Source organism: Amblyraja radiata, chromosome 28 (genome assembly GCF_010909765.2).
Source record: "Amblyraja radiata isolate CabotCenter1 chromosome 28, sAmbRad1.1.pri, whole genome shotgun sequence".
Classification (NCBI taxonomy): Eukaryota; Metazoa; Chordata; class Chondrichthyes; order Rajiformes; family Rajidae; genus Amblyraja; species Amblyraja radiata.
The window spans coordinates 9274254-9292771 of NC_045983.1; the positions used below are offsets into that span (position 1 = coordinate 9274254).

General features: G+C 44.3%; 1 protein-coding gene across 5 annotated transcripts in view; it reads right to left on the reverse strand.

The window, feature by feature from the left end:
* ulk2 (unc-51 like autophagy activating kinase 2) overlaps positions 1-12320 on the reverse strand; it is a 96706-nt gene extending 84386 nt beyond the window's left edge. For 2 of the 5 annotated variants that reach the window (XM_033045734.1, XM_033045733.1), the window contains exon 1: positions 11198-11763. In XM_033045734.1, the coding sequence (XP_032901625.1) occupies positions 11198-11287 (90 nt within the window). In that variant the 5' untranslated portion in view covers positions 11288-11763. Of the gene's footprint in view, positions 1-11197; positions 12056-12086 lie in introns of those variants that run through there. The other 3 variants (XM_033045732.1, XM_033045735.1, XM_033045731.1) reach the window with 3 other exon arrangements.
* Between the last annotated feature and the right edge of the window lie 6198 nt (positions 12321-18518).

Here is an 18518-nt window from a genome sequence, read left to right on the forward strand (position 1 = left end):
AAATGCATTTAGCATCTCCCTGGAAGAGCGACATAGCAAATGATTTGAATAAATAATAATAAGTGATAATAAGTGTCCGGGGGGTGGGGGGGTGATTGGCAGTCACCGAGGTACGTTGTTGAGTAGAGTGACAGCCGCCGGGAAGAAGCTGTTCCTGGACCTGCTGGTTCGGCAACGGAGAGACCTGTAGCGCCTCCCGGATGGTAGGAGGGTAAACAGTCCATGGTTGGGGTGAGAGCAGTCCTTGGCGATGCTGAGCGCCCTCCGCAGACAACGCTTGCTTTGGACAGACTCAATGGAGGGGAGCGAGGAACCGGTGATGCGTTGGGCAATTTTCACCACCCTCTGCAATGCCTTCCGGTCGGAGACAGAGCAGTTGCCATACCATACTGTGATGCAGTTGGTAAGGATGCTCTCGATGGTGCAGCGGTAGAAGTTCACCAGGATCTGAGGAGACAGATGGACCTTCTTCAGTCTCCTCAGGAAGAAGAGACGCTGGTGAGCCTTCTTGATCAGAGTTGAGGTATTGTGGGTCCAAGAGAGGTCATCGGAGATGTTGACTCCCAGGAACCTGAAGCTAGAAACACGTTCCACCTCCGTCCCGTTAATGTGGATGGGGGTGTGCGTGCCGCCCCTGGACTTCCTGAAGTCTACAATGAGCTCCTTGGTCTTCTTGGAGTTAAGGGCCAGGTTGTTGTCAGCGCACCATGCTGCTAAGTGCTGGACCTCCTCCCTGTAGGCCGACTCATCGTTGTTGCTGATGAGGCCAATCACCGTTGTATCATCTGCATACTTGATGATGGTGTTCGTACAGGTGTTTAGTCATAGGTGAAGAGGGAGTAGAGTTCGTCTTTTTCACTATCTGTGTTATATTCTGCGTGAAAACTCCTTCTTACAGTTAATATTAACCATGAGACAATCAATTGGCACATCTTTATTGCTCCCCATACCAGTAGGGAAGTAATTCCCTTCACTATCGTCCACTCATTGATAAAACAACCGATAGATTAGAAGTATGTTTTGTAAAAATAGCACTTCATTTAATTCCATTCATGCTCCTCAGCATTGAAGCCTGTAAGACCTGGACATCGTTCAGGCATGGACTAATAAATGGCAAGTACCATTTGTGTCATGAAAGTAGACACAAAATGGTAACTCAGCAGCACAAGCAGCATCTCTGGAGAGAAGAATGCGTGATGTTTTGGGTCGAGACCCTACTTCAGACCTGACCATAAACTTTCCAAAGATAATCAGGGGTGGGCAAGGCTAGTAACACCCATACCAAGAAAAATTAATAATAAAACATGATTAAGAGAATACCTAGCTTTACATCCCTCTTGTACTGAGAGTGCTAGTTCCAGATTCTGCAGCTACTGTAAACAGGCTCTTGGTATCTACCTGTCATTCATCATCATAGATTATAGCACTGCAAGAGTTTTGTTGCCTTCATGTTCTTAAACCTAACTAACTTTGCTTCGGAACTGCACTACAAAATAATCTAGCACTTTAAAAAAATAAAACAGAAGATAGTCACTGGGAATTCAAGTTTTTTGGGTAAATGCAGATATTGTTCAAATTGCATTGCCTATCAAAACTCTCATGATCTGACAATTTTGTTAACTGCTCTAACTTTGACAAGTTTACTGTAATTTTAAAATGTTGTTCAAAACAAAGCCCACTAGATATTTACCACAATATTACAGAGCCATACAGCAAGGTCAGTCTGACCTCCCAGGATTAGTACATTAAAAAAAAACTTGGATTCTATTAAGAGTTCAGAACTCATGAAAAAGTCACCATCCGCTGATAATAGATAAAGTTAACTGGTCCATTCTTTAAAATCCATGAAGCGTAACCCATACTTCTGGCACAATCCTAAACAAGCAACTGCCGTTCCAAATGTTACCTCGTCCACCCAAATAAACAGCGTTTGTGCTCTCCCTACTCCAATGACTTTGGTGCCTAGAATGGCATAAACTTTATTAACACACTTTATGCATTCACACAGCTCATCCTCTTTCCTCTGAGAATTCAGTGATATAGTTTGAATGGTGAGGTGCATTGCAAGTCAAACTGAGCGTTGATGAAATTTTGCACGAGACAGTAACTTTCTTTCAAACAATTCTACAATGAAAAAGTAATAGTATGTACATGGCATACATGAACATTTTGTAGTGTATCACAGACTGCAACAGAAAACTTCAATGTCAATGTTCTAGTACTAATCTTCCAACCAAATCACACACAAGCAATTGTCCCAGTTTGCTTTTATTGTAAACAAGAAATTACTGTGAGCACATTTTGGGAGCAGTATAGCGGGTTGGATCTGGTTTATAGCCAAAGGAACAATAGCAATTAACACTGATGACTCTCGGCCCAAAATAATCCTAACTTTTCAATGCATTGGTCCTCTCTGTCCTGGGCCTCCTCCACGGTCAGAGTGAGCAACACCGGAAATTGAAGGAACAGCACCTCATATTCCGCTTGGGGAGCCTGCATCCTGGTGGCATGAACATTGAATTCTCACAATTCTGTTAATCCTTGCTGTCTCCTCCCCTTCCTACCTCCACCCTCGGGCTCCTCCTCCTCCTTTTTCCTTTCTTCTCCCCGCCTCCCCCCACCCCCTATCAGTCTGAAGAAGGGTTTTGGCTCGAAACGTTGCCTATCCCCTTCGCTCCATAGTTGCTGCTGCACCCGCTGAGTTTCTCCAACATTTTTGTGTACGTTCGATTTTCCAGCATCTGCAGTTCCTTCTTAAACACATTGGTGTTAGGAGTTGTTTTCCGCCCAAAGAAGAAATTAAAGCAATCCTTACATACTCTTATGGACTGCTAAACATAGAAACATCACAGACGAAAGGAGCAGTTCATTCCTCAAGTCAATACTTTAATTATTTCTATCCGAACAGTAAGTGGAAATTCAAAAAGAAAGCCAATGGGAAAGCTTGGTGTGAAATGGAGAACTACCATTTCTCCATTCTTTCAACAATGGGTGGACAACCTTTTTTGATTCCAACATCATTCACACATTTGCACAGGGCTGTATGTCAGCATCCACTAGTGATAGCCAGCAGGATCAATGCCAGTCTTTAGCCAATTTGATACACTCCATGTGATTTCGGGAAATCAAAAGTCAAAATAGTTTTATTGTCATACCAAAACCGAACAATGAAATTCTCACTTGCAGCAGCACAACAGGTTTGTAAACACAGTATTTAATAGCTAAAATATCAACAAAAATGAACATGTTCAAGAAATAAAGAAACCAATATAGTACAAAAAAGAAAAAAGTCCAAAGTCCCAAGTATAACCAAGTCAGTTTGTAGTTAAGTTGGAGTTTGTAGTGTTCCTATAGCCTGATGGTAGTTGGGAAGAAATGGCGAAAGGCATTGAATATAGCAAAGGCAACAGGCCCTGACACCATTGCAGAAACTACTGATGACTGGTGCTCCAGAACATGCACAAGCTCTTCCAGTACAGGAATGGATCTGATAATGTGGAAAAATGTTTGGGACAAAGACCCATCATTTATTTATTTGCCTCTGTACTCCACAATTTGAGATTTGTAATAGAAAAAAAATCCAAAAAAATCACATGTGGTTAAAGTGCACATTGTCAGATTTTATTAAAGACCATTTTTATACATTTTGGTTTCACCATGTAGAAATTACAGCTGTGTTTAAACATAGTCCCCCCCATTTCAGGGCATCATGATCTTTGGGACACATGGCTTCACAGGTGTTTGTAATTGCTCAGGTGTGTTTAATTGCCTCCTTAATGCAGGTATAAGAGAGCTCTCAGCACCTAGTCTCTCCATCACCTTTGGAAACTTTTATTGCTGTTTATCAACATGAGGACCAAAGTTGTGCCAATGAAAGTCAAAGAAGCCATGATGAGACTGAGAAACAAGAATAAAACTGTTAGAGACATCAGCCAAACCTTAGACTTGCCAAAATCAACTGTTTGGAACATTATTAAGAAGAAAGAGAGCACTGGTGAGCTTACTAATCGCAAAGGGACTGGTAGGGCAAGGAAGACCTCCACAGCTGATGACGGAAGAATTCTCTCTATAATAAAGAAAAAATCCCCAAAAACCTGTCCGACAGATCAGAAACACTCTTCATGAGTCAGGTGTGGATTTGTCAATGAACACTGGCCGCAGAAGACTTCATGAACAAAAATACAGAGGCTACACTGCAAGATGCAAACCACTGGTTAGCTTGCAAAAATAGGATGGCTAGGTTACAGTTTGCCAAGAAATACTTAAAAGAGCAACCACAGTTCTGGAAAAAGGTCTTGTGGACAGATGAGACGAAGATTAACTTATATCAGAGTGATGGCAATGGAAGAGAGAAGGAACTGCCCAAGATCCAAAGCCTACCACCTCATCTGTGAAACACGGTGGTGGGGGTGTTATGGCCTGGGCATGTATGGCTGCTAAAAGTACTGGCTCACTTATCTTCATTGATGATTGCTGATGGTAGTAGCATAATGAATTCTGAAGTGTATAGACACATCCTTTCTGCTCAAGCTCAAACAAATGCCTCAAAATTCATTGGCCTGCGGTTCATTCTACAGCAAGACAATGATCCCAAACAGGTACACAAAATTGCTGGAGAAACTCAGCGGGTGCAGCAGCATCTATGGAGCGAAGGAAATAGGCGACGTTTCGGAACCCATCTTGGATCCCAAACATACTGTTAAAGCAACAAAGGAGTTTTTCAAAGCTAAAAAATGATAAATTCTTGAGTGGCCAAGTCAATCACCCGATCTGAACCCAATTGAGCATGCCCATTATATGCTAAAGAGAAAACTGAAGGGGATGAGTCCCCAAAACAAGCTAAAGATAGCTGCAATACAGGCCTGGCAGAGCATCAGAGAAGACAGCCAGCAACTGGTGATGTCCATGAATCGCAAACTTCTAGCAGTCATTGCATGCAAAGGATATGCAACAAAATACTAAACATGGCTACTTTAATTTAAATGACATTGCTGTGTCCCAAATATTATGGTGCCCTGAAATGGGGGGGAACTATGTCTAAACACTGCTGTAATTTCAACATCATTATCATCATCATCGTTGAAAACATCAATGGGCAGGGTGCCTTACAATGCTATGTAAGACAGTGATCGCAACTTCTACTGAAGTGTGGATGGCCATTGGCTCCCTTTGACAGGCCTTGTTTTTGGTCCTGCTGGGGGTCCACAGCCCGCTCCTCACCTGGGAAACCAGGTGGGGAGATGGTTTAGTCGCCGACGATGTGTGGTTCTACATGGTGAAACCAAAATGTATATAAATGGGCTTTATTACAATCTGACAATGTGCACTTTAACCACATGATTTATTTTTTCTATTATAAATCTCAAATTGTGGAGTAGAGAGGCAAATAAATAAATGATGGGTCTTTGTCCCAAACATTATGGAGGGCACTGTATGTCTTGTCGTCAGTGGACGGTCACGGTGGCACAGTTGTAGATTTGCTGCTTTACAGCGAATGCAGCACCGGAGATCCGGGTTCGATCCAGACTACAGGTGCTGTCTGTAGAGTTTGTACGTTCGCCCTGTGACCTGCGTGGGTTTTCTCAGAGATCTTCGGTTTCCACCCACACTCCAAAAACGTACAAGGTTGTAGGTTAATTGGCTTGGCAAATGTAAAAATTGTCCCTTGTGGGTGTAGGATGGTGTTAATGTGCAGGGATCGCTGGTCGGCACGGACCCGGTGGTCCGAAGGGCCTGTTTCCGCACTGTATCTCTAAACTAAAAAAAGAGGAAAATCCAACCTTGCCAATTATAGTCCATTAGTCTCCTCTTGAGGTGGTGGAATGGATAATCGATAGCACTATCAAGTCGCATGTGCTGAGCAACAACCTGCTCAGAGGTGCTCAGTTTGGATTCCACCAAAGTCACTCAGCTCCTGACCTCATTACAGCCTTGGTCCAGAGGTGAACTCCAGAGGTGAAGTGAGAGTAACTGACACTAAGGCAACATTTGACTGATTATGGCATCAAGGAGGCGAGGGAAAACCGACATCAGAGTCGTACGTAATATAAAGGAAGATGGATGTGCTGGCTGGAGGTCAATCAGGTCAGCCACAGGACATCTCTGCAGGAGTTTCTCAAGGTAGTGTACTTGGTGCAACCATCTTCATCAATCAGCTTCCTTCAATCAGAAGTAGGGATGTTTGTTGATCACTGTACAATGTTCAGCACCATTTGTGACGACTTAGATAATGAAGCCATCCACTTCACTGAATTTCATTGTTCTGTTGTCGTACGTATGACAAATAAACACTTGATACTTGATCCAAATGCAGCACGATCAGACAATATTTAGGCCTAGGCTAATAAGGGGCAAGTAACATTTGTGCCACATTAGTGTGATGGGAGGTGGACGGTGGTGAGGCAGATGGGAAGATTGAGACAAATGCAGTAGTTAAAGAGAGAAGTCTGATGGTTTAAGCTGGATTTATTTCAGAACAAGAGGCCTGACAGGTAAGGCAGATGAACTCAGAGCATTGATAGGCTGAGGAAGGGATGGAACTGGCAGCACAATGGACCAGAGTACAAATACTACAGGGGATAGCGGTTGAGGTGATAGAGGGGGAGTTGCATTTTTGATTAGGGGGAACATCATAGAAATGATATTCCAGGGAGAATGACCAGTGCGGCCATATGGGTGGAAAGGAGCTAGAAGAGGAAATGTGTACGGAGATCACATACAGGTGCAAGAACAATAGGCTGCAATAGTTTGGAATTCTAATCGGGAATGCCAGTGCTAAGGGAGGGGATGGGGTGGAATTTGTTCAGTATGTTCAAGAACACTTTCTCAATCAATATGAAGATGGCCCTATTAGAGAAAGGTAAAACACAACTTTCTCTTGGGAATTAAGGCAGTTGACTGAAATGCTAGTGGGAGACCAGTGACCATAACTCTATTTTAAGTTCCATAACTTTAAAACAGAAGAGATGGAAGAAACTACAGATGTTGGAATATAGAGCAAATAACAAAAGGCTGGAGGAACTCAGGGTGGCACAGCAGTAGAGTTGCTGTCTTATAGCGCCAGAGACCCAGGTACGATCCTGACTACGGGCGCTGTATGTACGGAGTTTGTACGTTCTCCCCGTGATCTGCGTAGGTTTCTCCAAGATCTACGGTTTCTTCCCACATTCCAAAGACGTACAGGTTTGTAGGGTAATTAGCTTAACTATCTAAACTAAACTCAGCAGTTCAGGCAACATCTGTAGAAGGAATTCTCCCATTACTCCCTCTCCTCAGATACTGCCTGACGCACTGAGTTCTTCAAGCTTTTTGATTTTTGATTAAGATTCCACCATCTGCAACTTCTATTTCCATTTTGCTGCTCCACTGTGAAATCCCAACCAAGTATGCCTATTTGAAGTTCACCTCCTCTCTTTGATGGGAGTTCTGTGCGACCCTCTCTCATTGGTCTCCTATGTGGGTCCTGCTGCCCTCCTGCACCAGACTCGCTACTGCCCCTTTGTCTCCATTTCACCTCTTGCCTTTGTCACTTACTCCACCCATCTGCTATTCACCCCCTTCTTCACTTGTATCCACCTATCACTTGCTAGACTTTGCACTTCCTGCACCTCCCCTCTACTTTATCAGTCTAAAGATGGGTCCCAACCGTAACGTCGCCTATCCATTCCCTCCACAGAGTTCCTCCAGCCTTTTGATTTTTTTTTTCTCATGGAAAAGAGGTCTGGTCCAAAAGAGGTCTGGTCCTAAACTGAGGCAAGGACACTTTTGGAGGCAGTTTGGGCAGAAGCTGTTTGCAGGTAAAGTTACGTCTGGTAAGTGGGAGGCTTTTAAACATTTGATCGTGAGTTCAGGGTCAGCATATTCATATTAGAAAGGCATGGCTGGCTGGACATTGAGGCCCTGGACAAAAAAGATATAGGCAGCTGGGATCAAGGGAACCATTGAATACAGAGGGTGCAGACGCACATGTAAGAGATAAATCAGGAGAGCAATAGGGGGACAGTAGATTGGCAGATAAGTTAATATATTTTGATTCTCAAAATTTTATTTTTATATATTTGATATAAACTTGTATATACTTACATATATTAAAGGGAAAAGAGAAGCAATCAAAGGAATAAGGACCCCATAAAGATTAACACAATCAACTATGTGTGTAGGCACAACAGATGAGGTATTTAAATTAATATTTCTCATATGTATATTCTAGTGGAGTGAGGTGGATGCTAGGGAACTTGGGGAAGAGAATAGTGAAGTCTTGAAGAGCGTGCATGTTACAGAACAGGAGGTGCTGGAAATCTTAAATCACATAAAAAGATCTCCTGGTAATACACAAAATTGCTGGGGAAACTCAGCGGGTGCAGCAGCAACTATGGAGCGAAGGAAATAGGCGACGTTTCGGCCCGAAACGTCGCCTATTTCCTTCGCTCCATAGATGCTGCAGCACCCGCTGAGTACCTTCGATATTCCAGCATCTGCAGTTCCTTTTTGAACACTCCTGGTAATACATATGTTTCATAAAGAAATTGCAGGGATTGGCAGAGATATTTGTAACATTGATTTCTACAGGTGATCTTTTTGCAGAGGTGACAAAGATAGATGAGGGCAGTACAGTAGATATTGTTGACATGGATTTTGGCACGGCCTTTGACAATGTACCACATGGTAGGCCGTTTTGGAAGGTTAGATTACAGGAAGTGCGAGCTAGAAAATTGACTTGAAGGTAGGAGGAGGGTGGTGGGATTAGGAGCACCATCAATATCTAGGGATTACCGTTGACCAGAAACTAGAGTAGCCATATCCACACCGTCTGCAAGAGCAGGTCAGATGCTAGGAATCCTGGTGTATAAATTGCCTCCTAACCAGCCAAAGCCAGCCTACCTTTCACAAGGGCATGATGGATGTGGGAAGAAATAATTGCTTTCCGTTTGGCATTTTCCCACCAAATCTGGCAGATCTCAAATACCAACATAACTAGTTTTGCACTGGTACAACAAATCACCACAGCACTGCGTACATTTAACAATAACATGTATCTAACACTTTTCAGTTCTTGCTCAAATTATACCTTCATATGCAAATTTGGCAAAGCAATCTGAACCACAAAGGCCCCCTGGAATGGTTCAACATATCTTAGGGCAGCCCTGGGGTCATGGTATATGTTCTCTACATACCTGGCCCTCCCCGTTGGATTGCAACCTTGTCGTGGTCAGGGAGCTTGTGTGTCTCAGTGACCCCCTAGAGCTATGCCAGCGGGAGATTTGTCTCCTGTTAGGGTCTCCCATGCTGGACAGGTCGAAGGGTAGAGGCGAGACGAAGAGTGATCCACTGGTCCTCCAGGTTGGAGTTTGAGCACAGGGCTAACAACCCTGTCTCGTAAAACAAATATGTTATGGAAACAGCAACTGAAGGAATCAACACTACTGGGCGTGATGGCAGGCACGAGTGGAGGACCTTCGTTGCTGCCCTACAAGCCAGGAGGCATAATAGGCAGTAAGTAAGTACATACCTGACTAAGGGAATGACGCAGGGAGAGGAATAAATAGATATTGCCCTGTGCCTGCAGTGGAAATCATGTACAGAAAAAAACTGAGCTTGACCGTGACTGCTTTCTTCATAACCTAACATCCTGTCATTGTACCTCACCCAGGGTCACCTTTGCAGAAAGTCATGTGGCAGAGCTCCTCAAAAACTCACTGCAACCACATCCCAACGTAAATTGCTATTTTCAGGAATAAACTCCAAAGACTATAACTTGATTTATTTTTGTTTAAAAAGACCATAGAATATTGTAAATTCTTAATATAGTGTTTTGCATGCCTGCAACTATGCCTGGTAGAAATGACAACAGGAAGCTATGGTTGCTACCGACTATCAGTACATTTCCCTCCACTTCATATAAAAGCTTTGTTTGTCAGCCTGGTTTTTGAGCAGGTTTTTCCACAGATGCCAGTCATCCGTTGGCAGGTCATTTGTGCCCGTGTGTGAGCCCTAACAATGAGTGCCAGTGGGGTCACTGGAACTCAGTAACAATCCTGCCTCGGCAACAATCACTGATCAGTCCACTAGAGCAAAGGCTCAAGATTATGTGCTGCTCTCGATCCAGAGGCTACTTGCAGCCAATCAATACAATCTTTAACTCTGTCATTCAGTGCAATAATAACTCAAAGCCATGGGAGAACTTCTTGTTGACTGTTTAAGGATCAGTGTGTGCTAAGACCACAGCCGGATGGGACATTTAGAATTCCTGTCACCTGCCCAAAAACAAGACAAAATGCAAACTCTGGCTCCTGTATTTAGCACTGCACAAAGTCTGCCAGAAAGTAATGAGCAAGCCTCACTGTCAGAACACTGAAGTCAGCTGCCAGGTGAACAAAGAAATGATCGCACATTTCTGAAATGTTTACCACATCCAATTATTGTTTTTAAAAGATGATCAATAATTACCAATGTCACACAAAGATAAGAAACAGAAGGACATTCAGCCCCTTGCGTCTGTTCTAGTCAATGAGATCATACCTTATCTATTATCCCAGTGCAACTTTGTGCACTAATCCCATAACCCTTGATGTTCATATCTTTAAAAAAAAAAACGATCAACCCTGTCAAGTAATGTCACCATACCAAAAACCTGCAAATCAAACAGATGTGAAGGAATCCCTCATCTTGCCATTTGAGAGACAACTGTTTGAACACTACGGTTTAAAAACAATAACACGAGATAGCCAAGAAGGAAATGAATGCATTGTGCAAATAATTTGATTTAAAAGGGTAAAGAAATGGAAGTCAAAGCACATTTTAGTAATTGCTATCTATTATTCACTAGCCATATTGCACCACTGGAGAGGCAGCTACAGATGACAAGACCACAGGGGTGAAATAGCAGTGAAAACGCAGACACCTGTCACAACTCCTGCAGCAACCATGTACCACATCCATGTACCGTACACACATACTGCACAAAATAATCTGTGCATATATTTGCCGACATGCAACATTAGAATCAAGTACTTTATGCATGCATTATTGTCTGGTTTAAATTAATTTACAGTTAATTTGTACTGAAGACTAGGTTGCAAGAAGCCTGCAAAACGTTTGCAAAGAGCTCAAAAACTTTGAATAGCATGGCTGAAGTTTGCAAAAGCACATTAACTCACAAGCCAGAAAAGCCAAGTGCCCCTCTCCCCGGATGCATTACCTTCCTGTGGCGGCCTTTAAAGACCACAGCGAAGGCTCCGTGTCCTATGAGATCTTTCCTGTTGTACTCGAAATCCCCCACTACCTCCATAGCCGGCACTGCCGAGGGGCTAAGAGGAAAAGAAGGAGGAGGAGAGAGAAGTGGTGACTGACGCTGCTGCTGGTGGCAGTGTTTGGTGCTCCCTCATGAAACAAGCGGCACGGCAAAGCCCGAGCGGCAGCAGCTGTGAAGGAGGAGCAGCGGCGGCCCTGCCACCATAATCCCATTCCACTGGCGCTCGACTGCTGCGCATACTTAGCGTTAATATATATATATAAATATATATATGCGTGTGCTGTGTATGTGGGGATGTGCCTATGGCAGGAAATCAGACCGACGTAGAGCAATCTCTTTTCTCGCTTTGGAGATCTGGCAGCATTTTTGTTTGTTTTAATGGATTCTTTTGTTCGGCAAGCGGGAGGTTTCCTCCGATCGCTTGCTTGCTCGATCTGCCGCCGGCCCCCGCTGTCTGTCCGCCCGCCAGCGCCTCCCCTCGCTGTCCCGGCCGCCGACCAACCGACTGTGCGCCGCCGGCCACAGCGCCTTATATAGCGCCGCAGCACCCCCGCCCCGCGTCACCGTCTCCTTGCTCCCACCGCCAAAGAGTGCGCCCTTTCTACCCCCTTTCTAAAGCACTTAGAGGGCGGTTTCTGCCTCTTGCTGCCGGTCATGGTTTGAGTGAAGTGTCCCCGGACGCAGTTGGCCGGCGGCGGTCAGGGCGCCGAGGTTGGGAGAGCGGGCGGGGTAACGGTTTGTTTTCTCCTCCGCCGCCCCCTTCCCCCCTCCCCCTCTCTAACGCTACCTTCACACCATCCGTTCAAAGCCGTATCGCTGCGCGGGGTTTGTTTACATGGTGCACGCGGCGCGCTCCGGCCCGTGCTCATCCGCCGCCCGCGATGTAGTCCGCTCCTGATTCTCCTTCAGATGGAAAACCTACCAAGCCCTTTGACTCTGGCCGATCAGTTCACACGCCAGCTTCAGCGCGTCGCTGCATTCTGCGGTTGTGGAGAAACACAGGTCCCGGTGTGACTTAAGCCGAGCATCATTTTGTTTTGTTTAAAAAGAGGTGGCCTGTGTGTTACGTTCGCAGGCTCCGTGCGTCATCTCCGGTTCTTATGCAAGCGCGAGAGGTTTGATTGGCAGTCGCCAGAGGCCACTCAGCCCGCACCACTGGGATACTAGCCCCGTCTTGGGCAGAGCTTGGTCACAGAAACCAGTGTGAACCACTCAGCCCCACCGGGATATTACCCCCCCGGGCAGAACAAGGGCATAGCAACCAATGTGAACCACTCAGCCCCTCCACTGGGATACTATTCCCCCCCCACCGCAGAGCAAAGGCAAAGCAACCAATATGAACCGCTCAGCCCCTCCACTGGGATACTACTCCCCCCGCAGAGCAAAGGCAAAGCAACCAATATGAACCGCTCAGCCCCTCCACTGGGATACTAGATACTAGCCCCCCCTCCCCTGTAGAGCAAGGGCACAGCAACCAGTGTGAACCACTCAAGGCCGTTATTCCAGGGGTGGAGCTTACAAAGTAATAATTTCTATTGCACAATTTCTTGTGCCCAAACACATGTCATTTAACTTGATACCACAACAACAACCCACTCCAACTCTTGAGTGAAGGAAGGAACGGCAGGTGCTGGTTTATATCGAAGATAGACCCAAAATACTGGAGTGACTCAGCAGGACAGGCAGCATCTCTGGAGAGAAGATATGGGTGACGTTTCGGGTCAAGACCCTTCTTCAGTCTGAGAGTCAGGGGAGAGGGAGACTAGAGATACGGAAGGGCAAGGTGTGAAAAGGACAGATTAAATTAGACGATGATCAAGGAAATGTAGAATGGTTCTTTGTTGGTTGAGGGGAAGGTGACAAGGCGGCATACAATCAGTAAAAATAATCAGGACAGTGAAATAAGTCAGACAACTAGGGTGGGTAGGGTTGGAGAGAGAGGGAAAGCAAAGGTTACTTGAGGTTAGAGAAATCAATAATCATACTGATCAATGTTCATACTGTTGGGTTGTCAGCTTCCCAAGCAAAATATGAGATGCTGTTCCTCCAATTTGCATTTGGCCTCACTCTGACAATGGAGGAGGCCCAGGACAGAAAGGTCAGCATGGAATTGGGAGGGGGAGTTAAAGTGTTTAGCAACCGGGAGATCATATAGGCCTCCAATTCTTTTGCTATACTTTCCAGATTGAAAGCTTGCAATATTCTTAATGCACAAAATGAAATGTACAAATCACAGCCCAAACGGCCAGTTTGTGATTCATTATAGCCGTCTATTTGCCATCATCAGCAACTTACATTCACAACAAATGCAATACCAGGCATCAAAATGACAATGCTTAGAACTATATTCTGCATCTTCCCCTTTATTCTATCTATTGTACTTGAGCTTGACATGATTGTATTTATGTATAGTATTGTCCAATTGATTGGAACTGTATGCAAAATAAAGCTTTTTCACTGTACCTCTGAGCACATCACAATAATAGGATAGATGACCAAAAGTTTGATCAGTCATACATTGTGGAAACAGGTCCTTCGGCCCAACTTACCACACCAACCAACATGTCCCATCTACACTTGTCCCACTTGCCTGTGTTTGACCCATATCCCTCTAAACCTGTCCTATCCAGGATCAAAGAGGTAAATTTTAAGGACACAGGCAGCCAAGGGAGAGAAATTTTGCAAAACATTGCCAAGCTCGAGGCCTTCAGAAGAGAATTGTTCATCGTGAAGCAATAACAGGGATATGAAAAATGAAATAGCGACAGGTGGCGCAGCGGTAGAGTTGCTGCCTTACAGTGAATGCAGCGCCGGAGACCCGGGTTCGATCCTGACTACGGGTGCTGTCTGTACGGAGTTTGTACGTTCTCCCCGTGACCTGCGTGGGTTTACTCCGAGATCTTCGGTTTCCTCCCACACTCCAAAAACGTACTGGCTTGGTAAATGTAAAAAGAAAATTGTGTCTAGTGGGTATAGGATAGTGTTAATGTGCGGGGATCGCTGGTCGGCCTGGACCTGGTGGGCAGAAAGGGCCTGTTTCCGCACTGTATCTCTAAACTAAACTAAACAGGTGGCGGATATTCGTCTCTTTGACCTATTGTTTAATATAATGACTGATTTAGTATCCTATTATTTCTATATTCCCATCATACTCCTTCATGGCTTATAAGCCTTGAAACCTAGCTATGTTAAGCAACTTTGCATCCGCAGCTTCCTGCACAATAGAACTCGATCTTTACCACCCTGAGTGAGGTAATGTCTACCCAACTCAGTACTAAATGTTAACCACATTTGGTTCTAGACCCAGGAAAGCCATTCTCCCTGCATTCAGTCTGCCTAATCCAAGTGTTAGAGAAACGCAAGGAACTGCAGAAGCTGGAATCTTGAGCAAAACACAGTGTTGGAGTAACTCAGTTGGCGAGGCAGCATCCGTAGATAGAATGGATGTGTGACGATTCGGTTCGGACCCTATCTTCAAACCTATTACCTCCACGGATGCTGCCTGACCTGCTAAATTACTCCATCATTTTGTGTTTTGCACAATCTAAGAATCAGTCTGGTGAACCACAGCAAGTATATAATTTTTAGGGTAGAGACCAAAACCACACATCCATATTTGGCCTCGAAAATTTTGTTTTCTCGTGTACACAAAACTCTTACCTTCTTGAATGCTTGTTTCTCCTGCAAATTTGCTTGGATGATGCAGGTTATCGAGATTCCTTTGCAATCCTATTTCTCAATCCATCACAATGTAAATAACATTGCCTTTTAATGTTTTTACATTTATCCAGTTTCATGGCTACCTCTTTTGGTGCTGTGAGGTGCAGATCATCAAGCCCCGAGCATAAGCTGGCCAGCACTAACACCAATTTCCTTTAATTTGTCTTTTACTTCTAAAATATTTCTGGCTGCAGGCCAGAACTGATGGATTACCAAATCTCAAAGGGTTGCAGGGCTGGAGGCAGTGAGAGCTAGGGAAATTTCCTTTGATGTACCATCACCCGGCGAGAACGGCCGGGAACATCGGGCCCCGTAACGGCGACTGTGGAGGCCTCAATAGGTCCGACTCTGGGTGGACAAGAGGATGGGGACTGGACTTTGTGCCTTCCCCCACAGTGGGAACCACTGTGGGGGGATGTTTTTATGTTTTAATGTTAAACTTCTTGAATGCTATGTTGTATTTTTATTAGTGTGCTGCAAGGACATCTGAATTTCCCCTGAATAAGGGGATTAATAAAGTAATCTAATCTGAATATCCATATAGGAGAGGTCAAGTGGTTTAACATTTTTACTATCTCCCTGTGTGCCTTATGTGAAATTGGCATGTGTTGCAATTATAACAAATTGTGGAGGCTTTGCAAAAGGTGCCGAAGAGGTTTAACACAATTGTGCCTGGATTAGGAGGTATTAGCTACAAGTTTCCATAGGCCCTTGGGCCCAACATGCCCACCCCGGTCAACATGTCCCAGCTACACTAGTCTCACCTGCCCACGTTTAGTCGATATCCCTCCAAACCTGTCCTATCCATGTACTAGGTTGAAACAAACTTGATTGCATCTCTGGAACGTCAAAGGTTGAGGTAAGACCTGATAGAAGAATATAACATTACCAGAGGCATAGATACAGTAGACAGTTAGAACCTTTACCCCCCAAAGTGGAAATGTCAAAGAATAAAGGGCATAGGTTTAAATTGAGAGGGGCAATGTTTTTAAAAGATGTTCAGAGCAGGCTTTTTTAACATAGAGCTGGGTGCCTGGAACACGTTGCCAAGGGTGGTAGTGGAGGCGGATATGATAATGATATTTAAGAGTCTTTTAGATTAGCACATGGATATGCAGGGAATGGAGGGATATGGAACATGTGGAGGAAGAGATTAGTATATCTTAGTATCAGGTTTGGCACAGACCTTGTGGGCTGAACGGCCTGTTCCTGCACTTTAGTGATCTATGATAAAAGCTGCATATAAACACAATTTATTGTTTAAGCTTGAAATAAATTATGAGAATTATGAGCACTTATGCAAGTCCCTTTCGAAAGTTACAAATGAATTTCCTCCACTATCCTCTCAGGCAGTGCATCCCTCATCTGAATAAACACGTCATGATACTTGCTATGCAAACCAACATATTTTTTAAAGAAGGGCAACCCCATGTCTTCATTTATCCAGTCTTTCACAATGAACCTAGAGGATATCTTGAGTTCACCCTTACCCTTTCAACAAGCTTCTCAAGTGATACGGAGTAATTAAGTTCATTTGTAGGAATATAAGAATGCTTGGAGATGGCACACAGGGCTTGTGTTGTGTTAACAGCAGTGAATCCTAACATAACATTACAGATCAGAACTCAATTTACCTCAAGGAGAAACAAGGAACTGCAGATGTTGGGTAACAAAAAAAAAAAGCACTAACTTTTGGAGTAACTCAGCGGGTCAGGTATCTCTGCAGAACGTGACTAGGTGGGGAGAAGTCTGAGCGAGGGTCCTGATGTGAAACAGCACCTATCCATGTTCTCCAGAGATGGGTGTTGCCTGACGTGCTGAGTTACTCCAGCAATGTGTCTCAATTTAATTCAAGCTACATATAAAAAATAGTGGTGTATTTTCTGTAAATATAAGCTGTTGATGCTTTGTACTGTTCACACCCGGTTGACATAACAATTTTATTAAGTCAACAGCAGCTTTTAAAATCAAAAGACAAGATGGGTGGAAATCTTTTTAGTCTGTGGCAGCTTTGAAGAATTTCATTCTACATCTGTACCATTACTAATCTGTATTTAAAGAAGCACCAATGGAGCAGTTAGAAAGTGTGAGACAGCTGATATATTCCACCATATGAGACCATCGGCCACATCAAATTATTCCACTGGTTGTAAACTATTTTAGACAAGCTTTAGTCTGCTGACCTGTGCCAAATATTCCCTAACTCCACGTCAGATGTAGCTCACTCGCCTGTGAGTCAGAAGGTTAGTTTCCACCCAAAGGTTTCCGATCAGAGAAGCACCAGATTGAAAAGTCAGAGCGTCCATTCATCAATTGATAGCACGGAAACAGGCCATTCGGCCCACCGGGTACATGCCGACCCATCCACACTAGTTCCGTGTTATCCCACTTTCGCATCCACTCTCTACACATTAGGGGCAATTTACAGAGGCAAATGAATCAATAAATCTGCGCATCTTTTGGATGTGGGAGGAAAATGGAGCACCAGGAGGAAACCCACGCAGTCATGGGGAGAACGTGCAAACTCCATATAGACAGGGCCTGAGATCAGGATTGAGCACAGGGCTCTGGCGTTGTGAGGCCACGATTGTACTAACTGTGCCGAGGTGCCACTGCACTGTCAGAAGTGCCTTCTTTCAGAAGGGATGCTCTCATAGGTGGTGGCAAAAGATTCCAAGCATTATTTTCAAAGACCACATTCTGGTGCTGATATGACTCCCGCAATCAATGTAAGTAAAATGGACTATTTGAGCTTGATCACAAAACTGTTTGTGGAATTCTGGTGTACGCACGTTGCCTGCAATGCCTCCGGAGTAATGAACATATGAATTAGGAGCAGGAGTAGGCCACTCAGCCCATCAAGCATGCTTTGCCATTCAGTGCAATCATGATTGCAACTTTGTATTCTTGCCATGCACTGGGAACCTTTCACCCCTTCTTTTCCGAAATCTCTCAACCCCTACCTTAAAAATACTTACACTCTGCTTCTACCACCATTGCAGCAAGATATTCCCTAAGACTCAGATCCTTCAAAGAAAATATTTTTCATTATGAGTATTAAGAGCAAAAATAGGCAGCTGCTCCTTCAAATCTGCTCTGCCATACATCAGACCGAGTACATATTCCTTTCAACACAGGGCACTGTTTCTAACCTAGTGTATGCTGGCTCACAATGCAATCCAATTTCCCCATTGATTTTCAAACAACTTATTCTCCCGACATTCTCATCAATCCTTCCTCTGGCCCACCAGATTCTATCACTCACTAATATGCCTGGGGCAATTTGTAGTGGTCAATTAACTTATCAACCCATGCGTCTTTGGGAAACTGGGAGAATGTGTAAATATGCGGCACAGTGGTGCAGCTGGTAGTGCCGCTGCCTCACCGTGCCAGAGAGACTCGGATGCTGTCTGTGTGGAATTTACAGGTTTTCCTTATGGGATTCTTCCAACATCCCAAAGATGTGTGAATTTGTAGGTTAATTGGCCTCTGTAAATTGCCCTTAGTGTGCAGGGAGTAGATGAGAAAGTGAGATAACATAGAACTA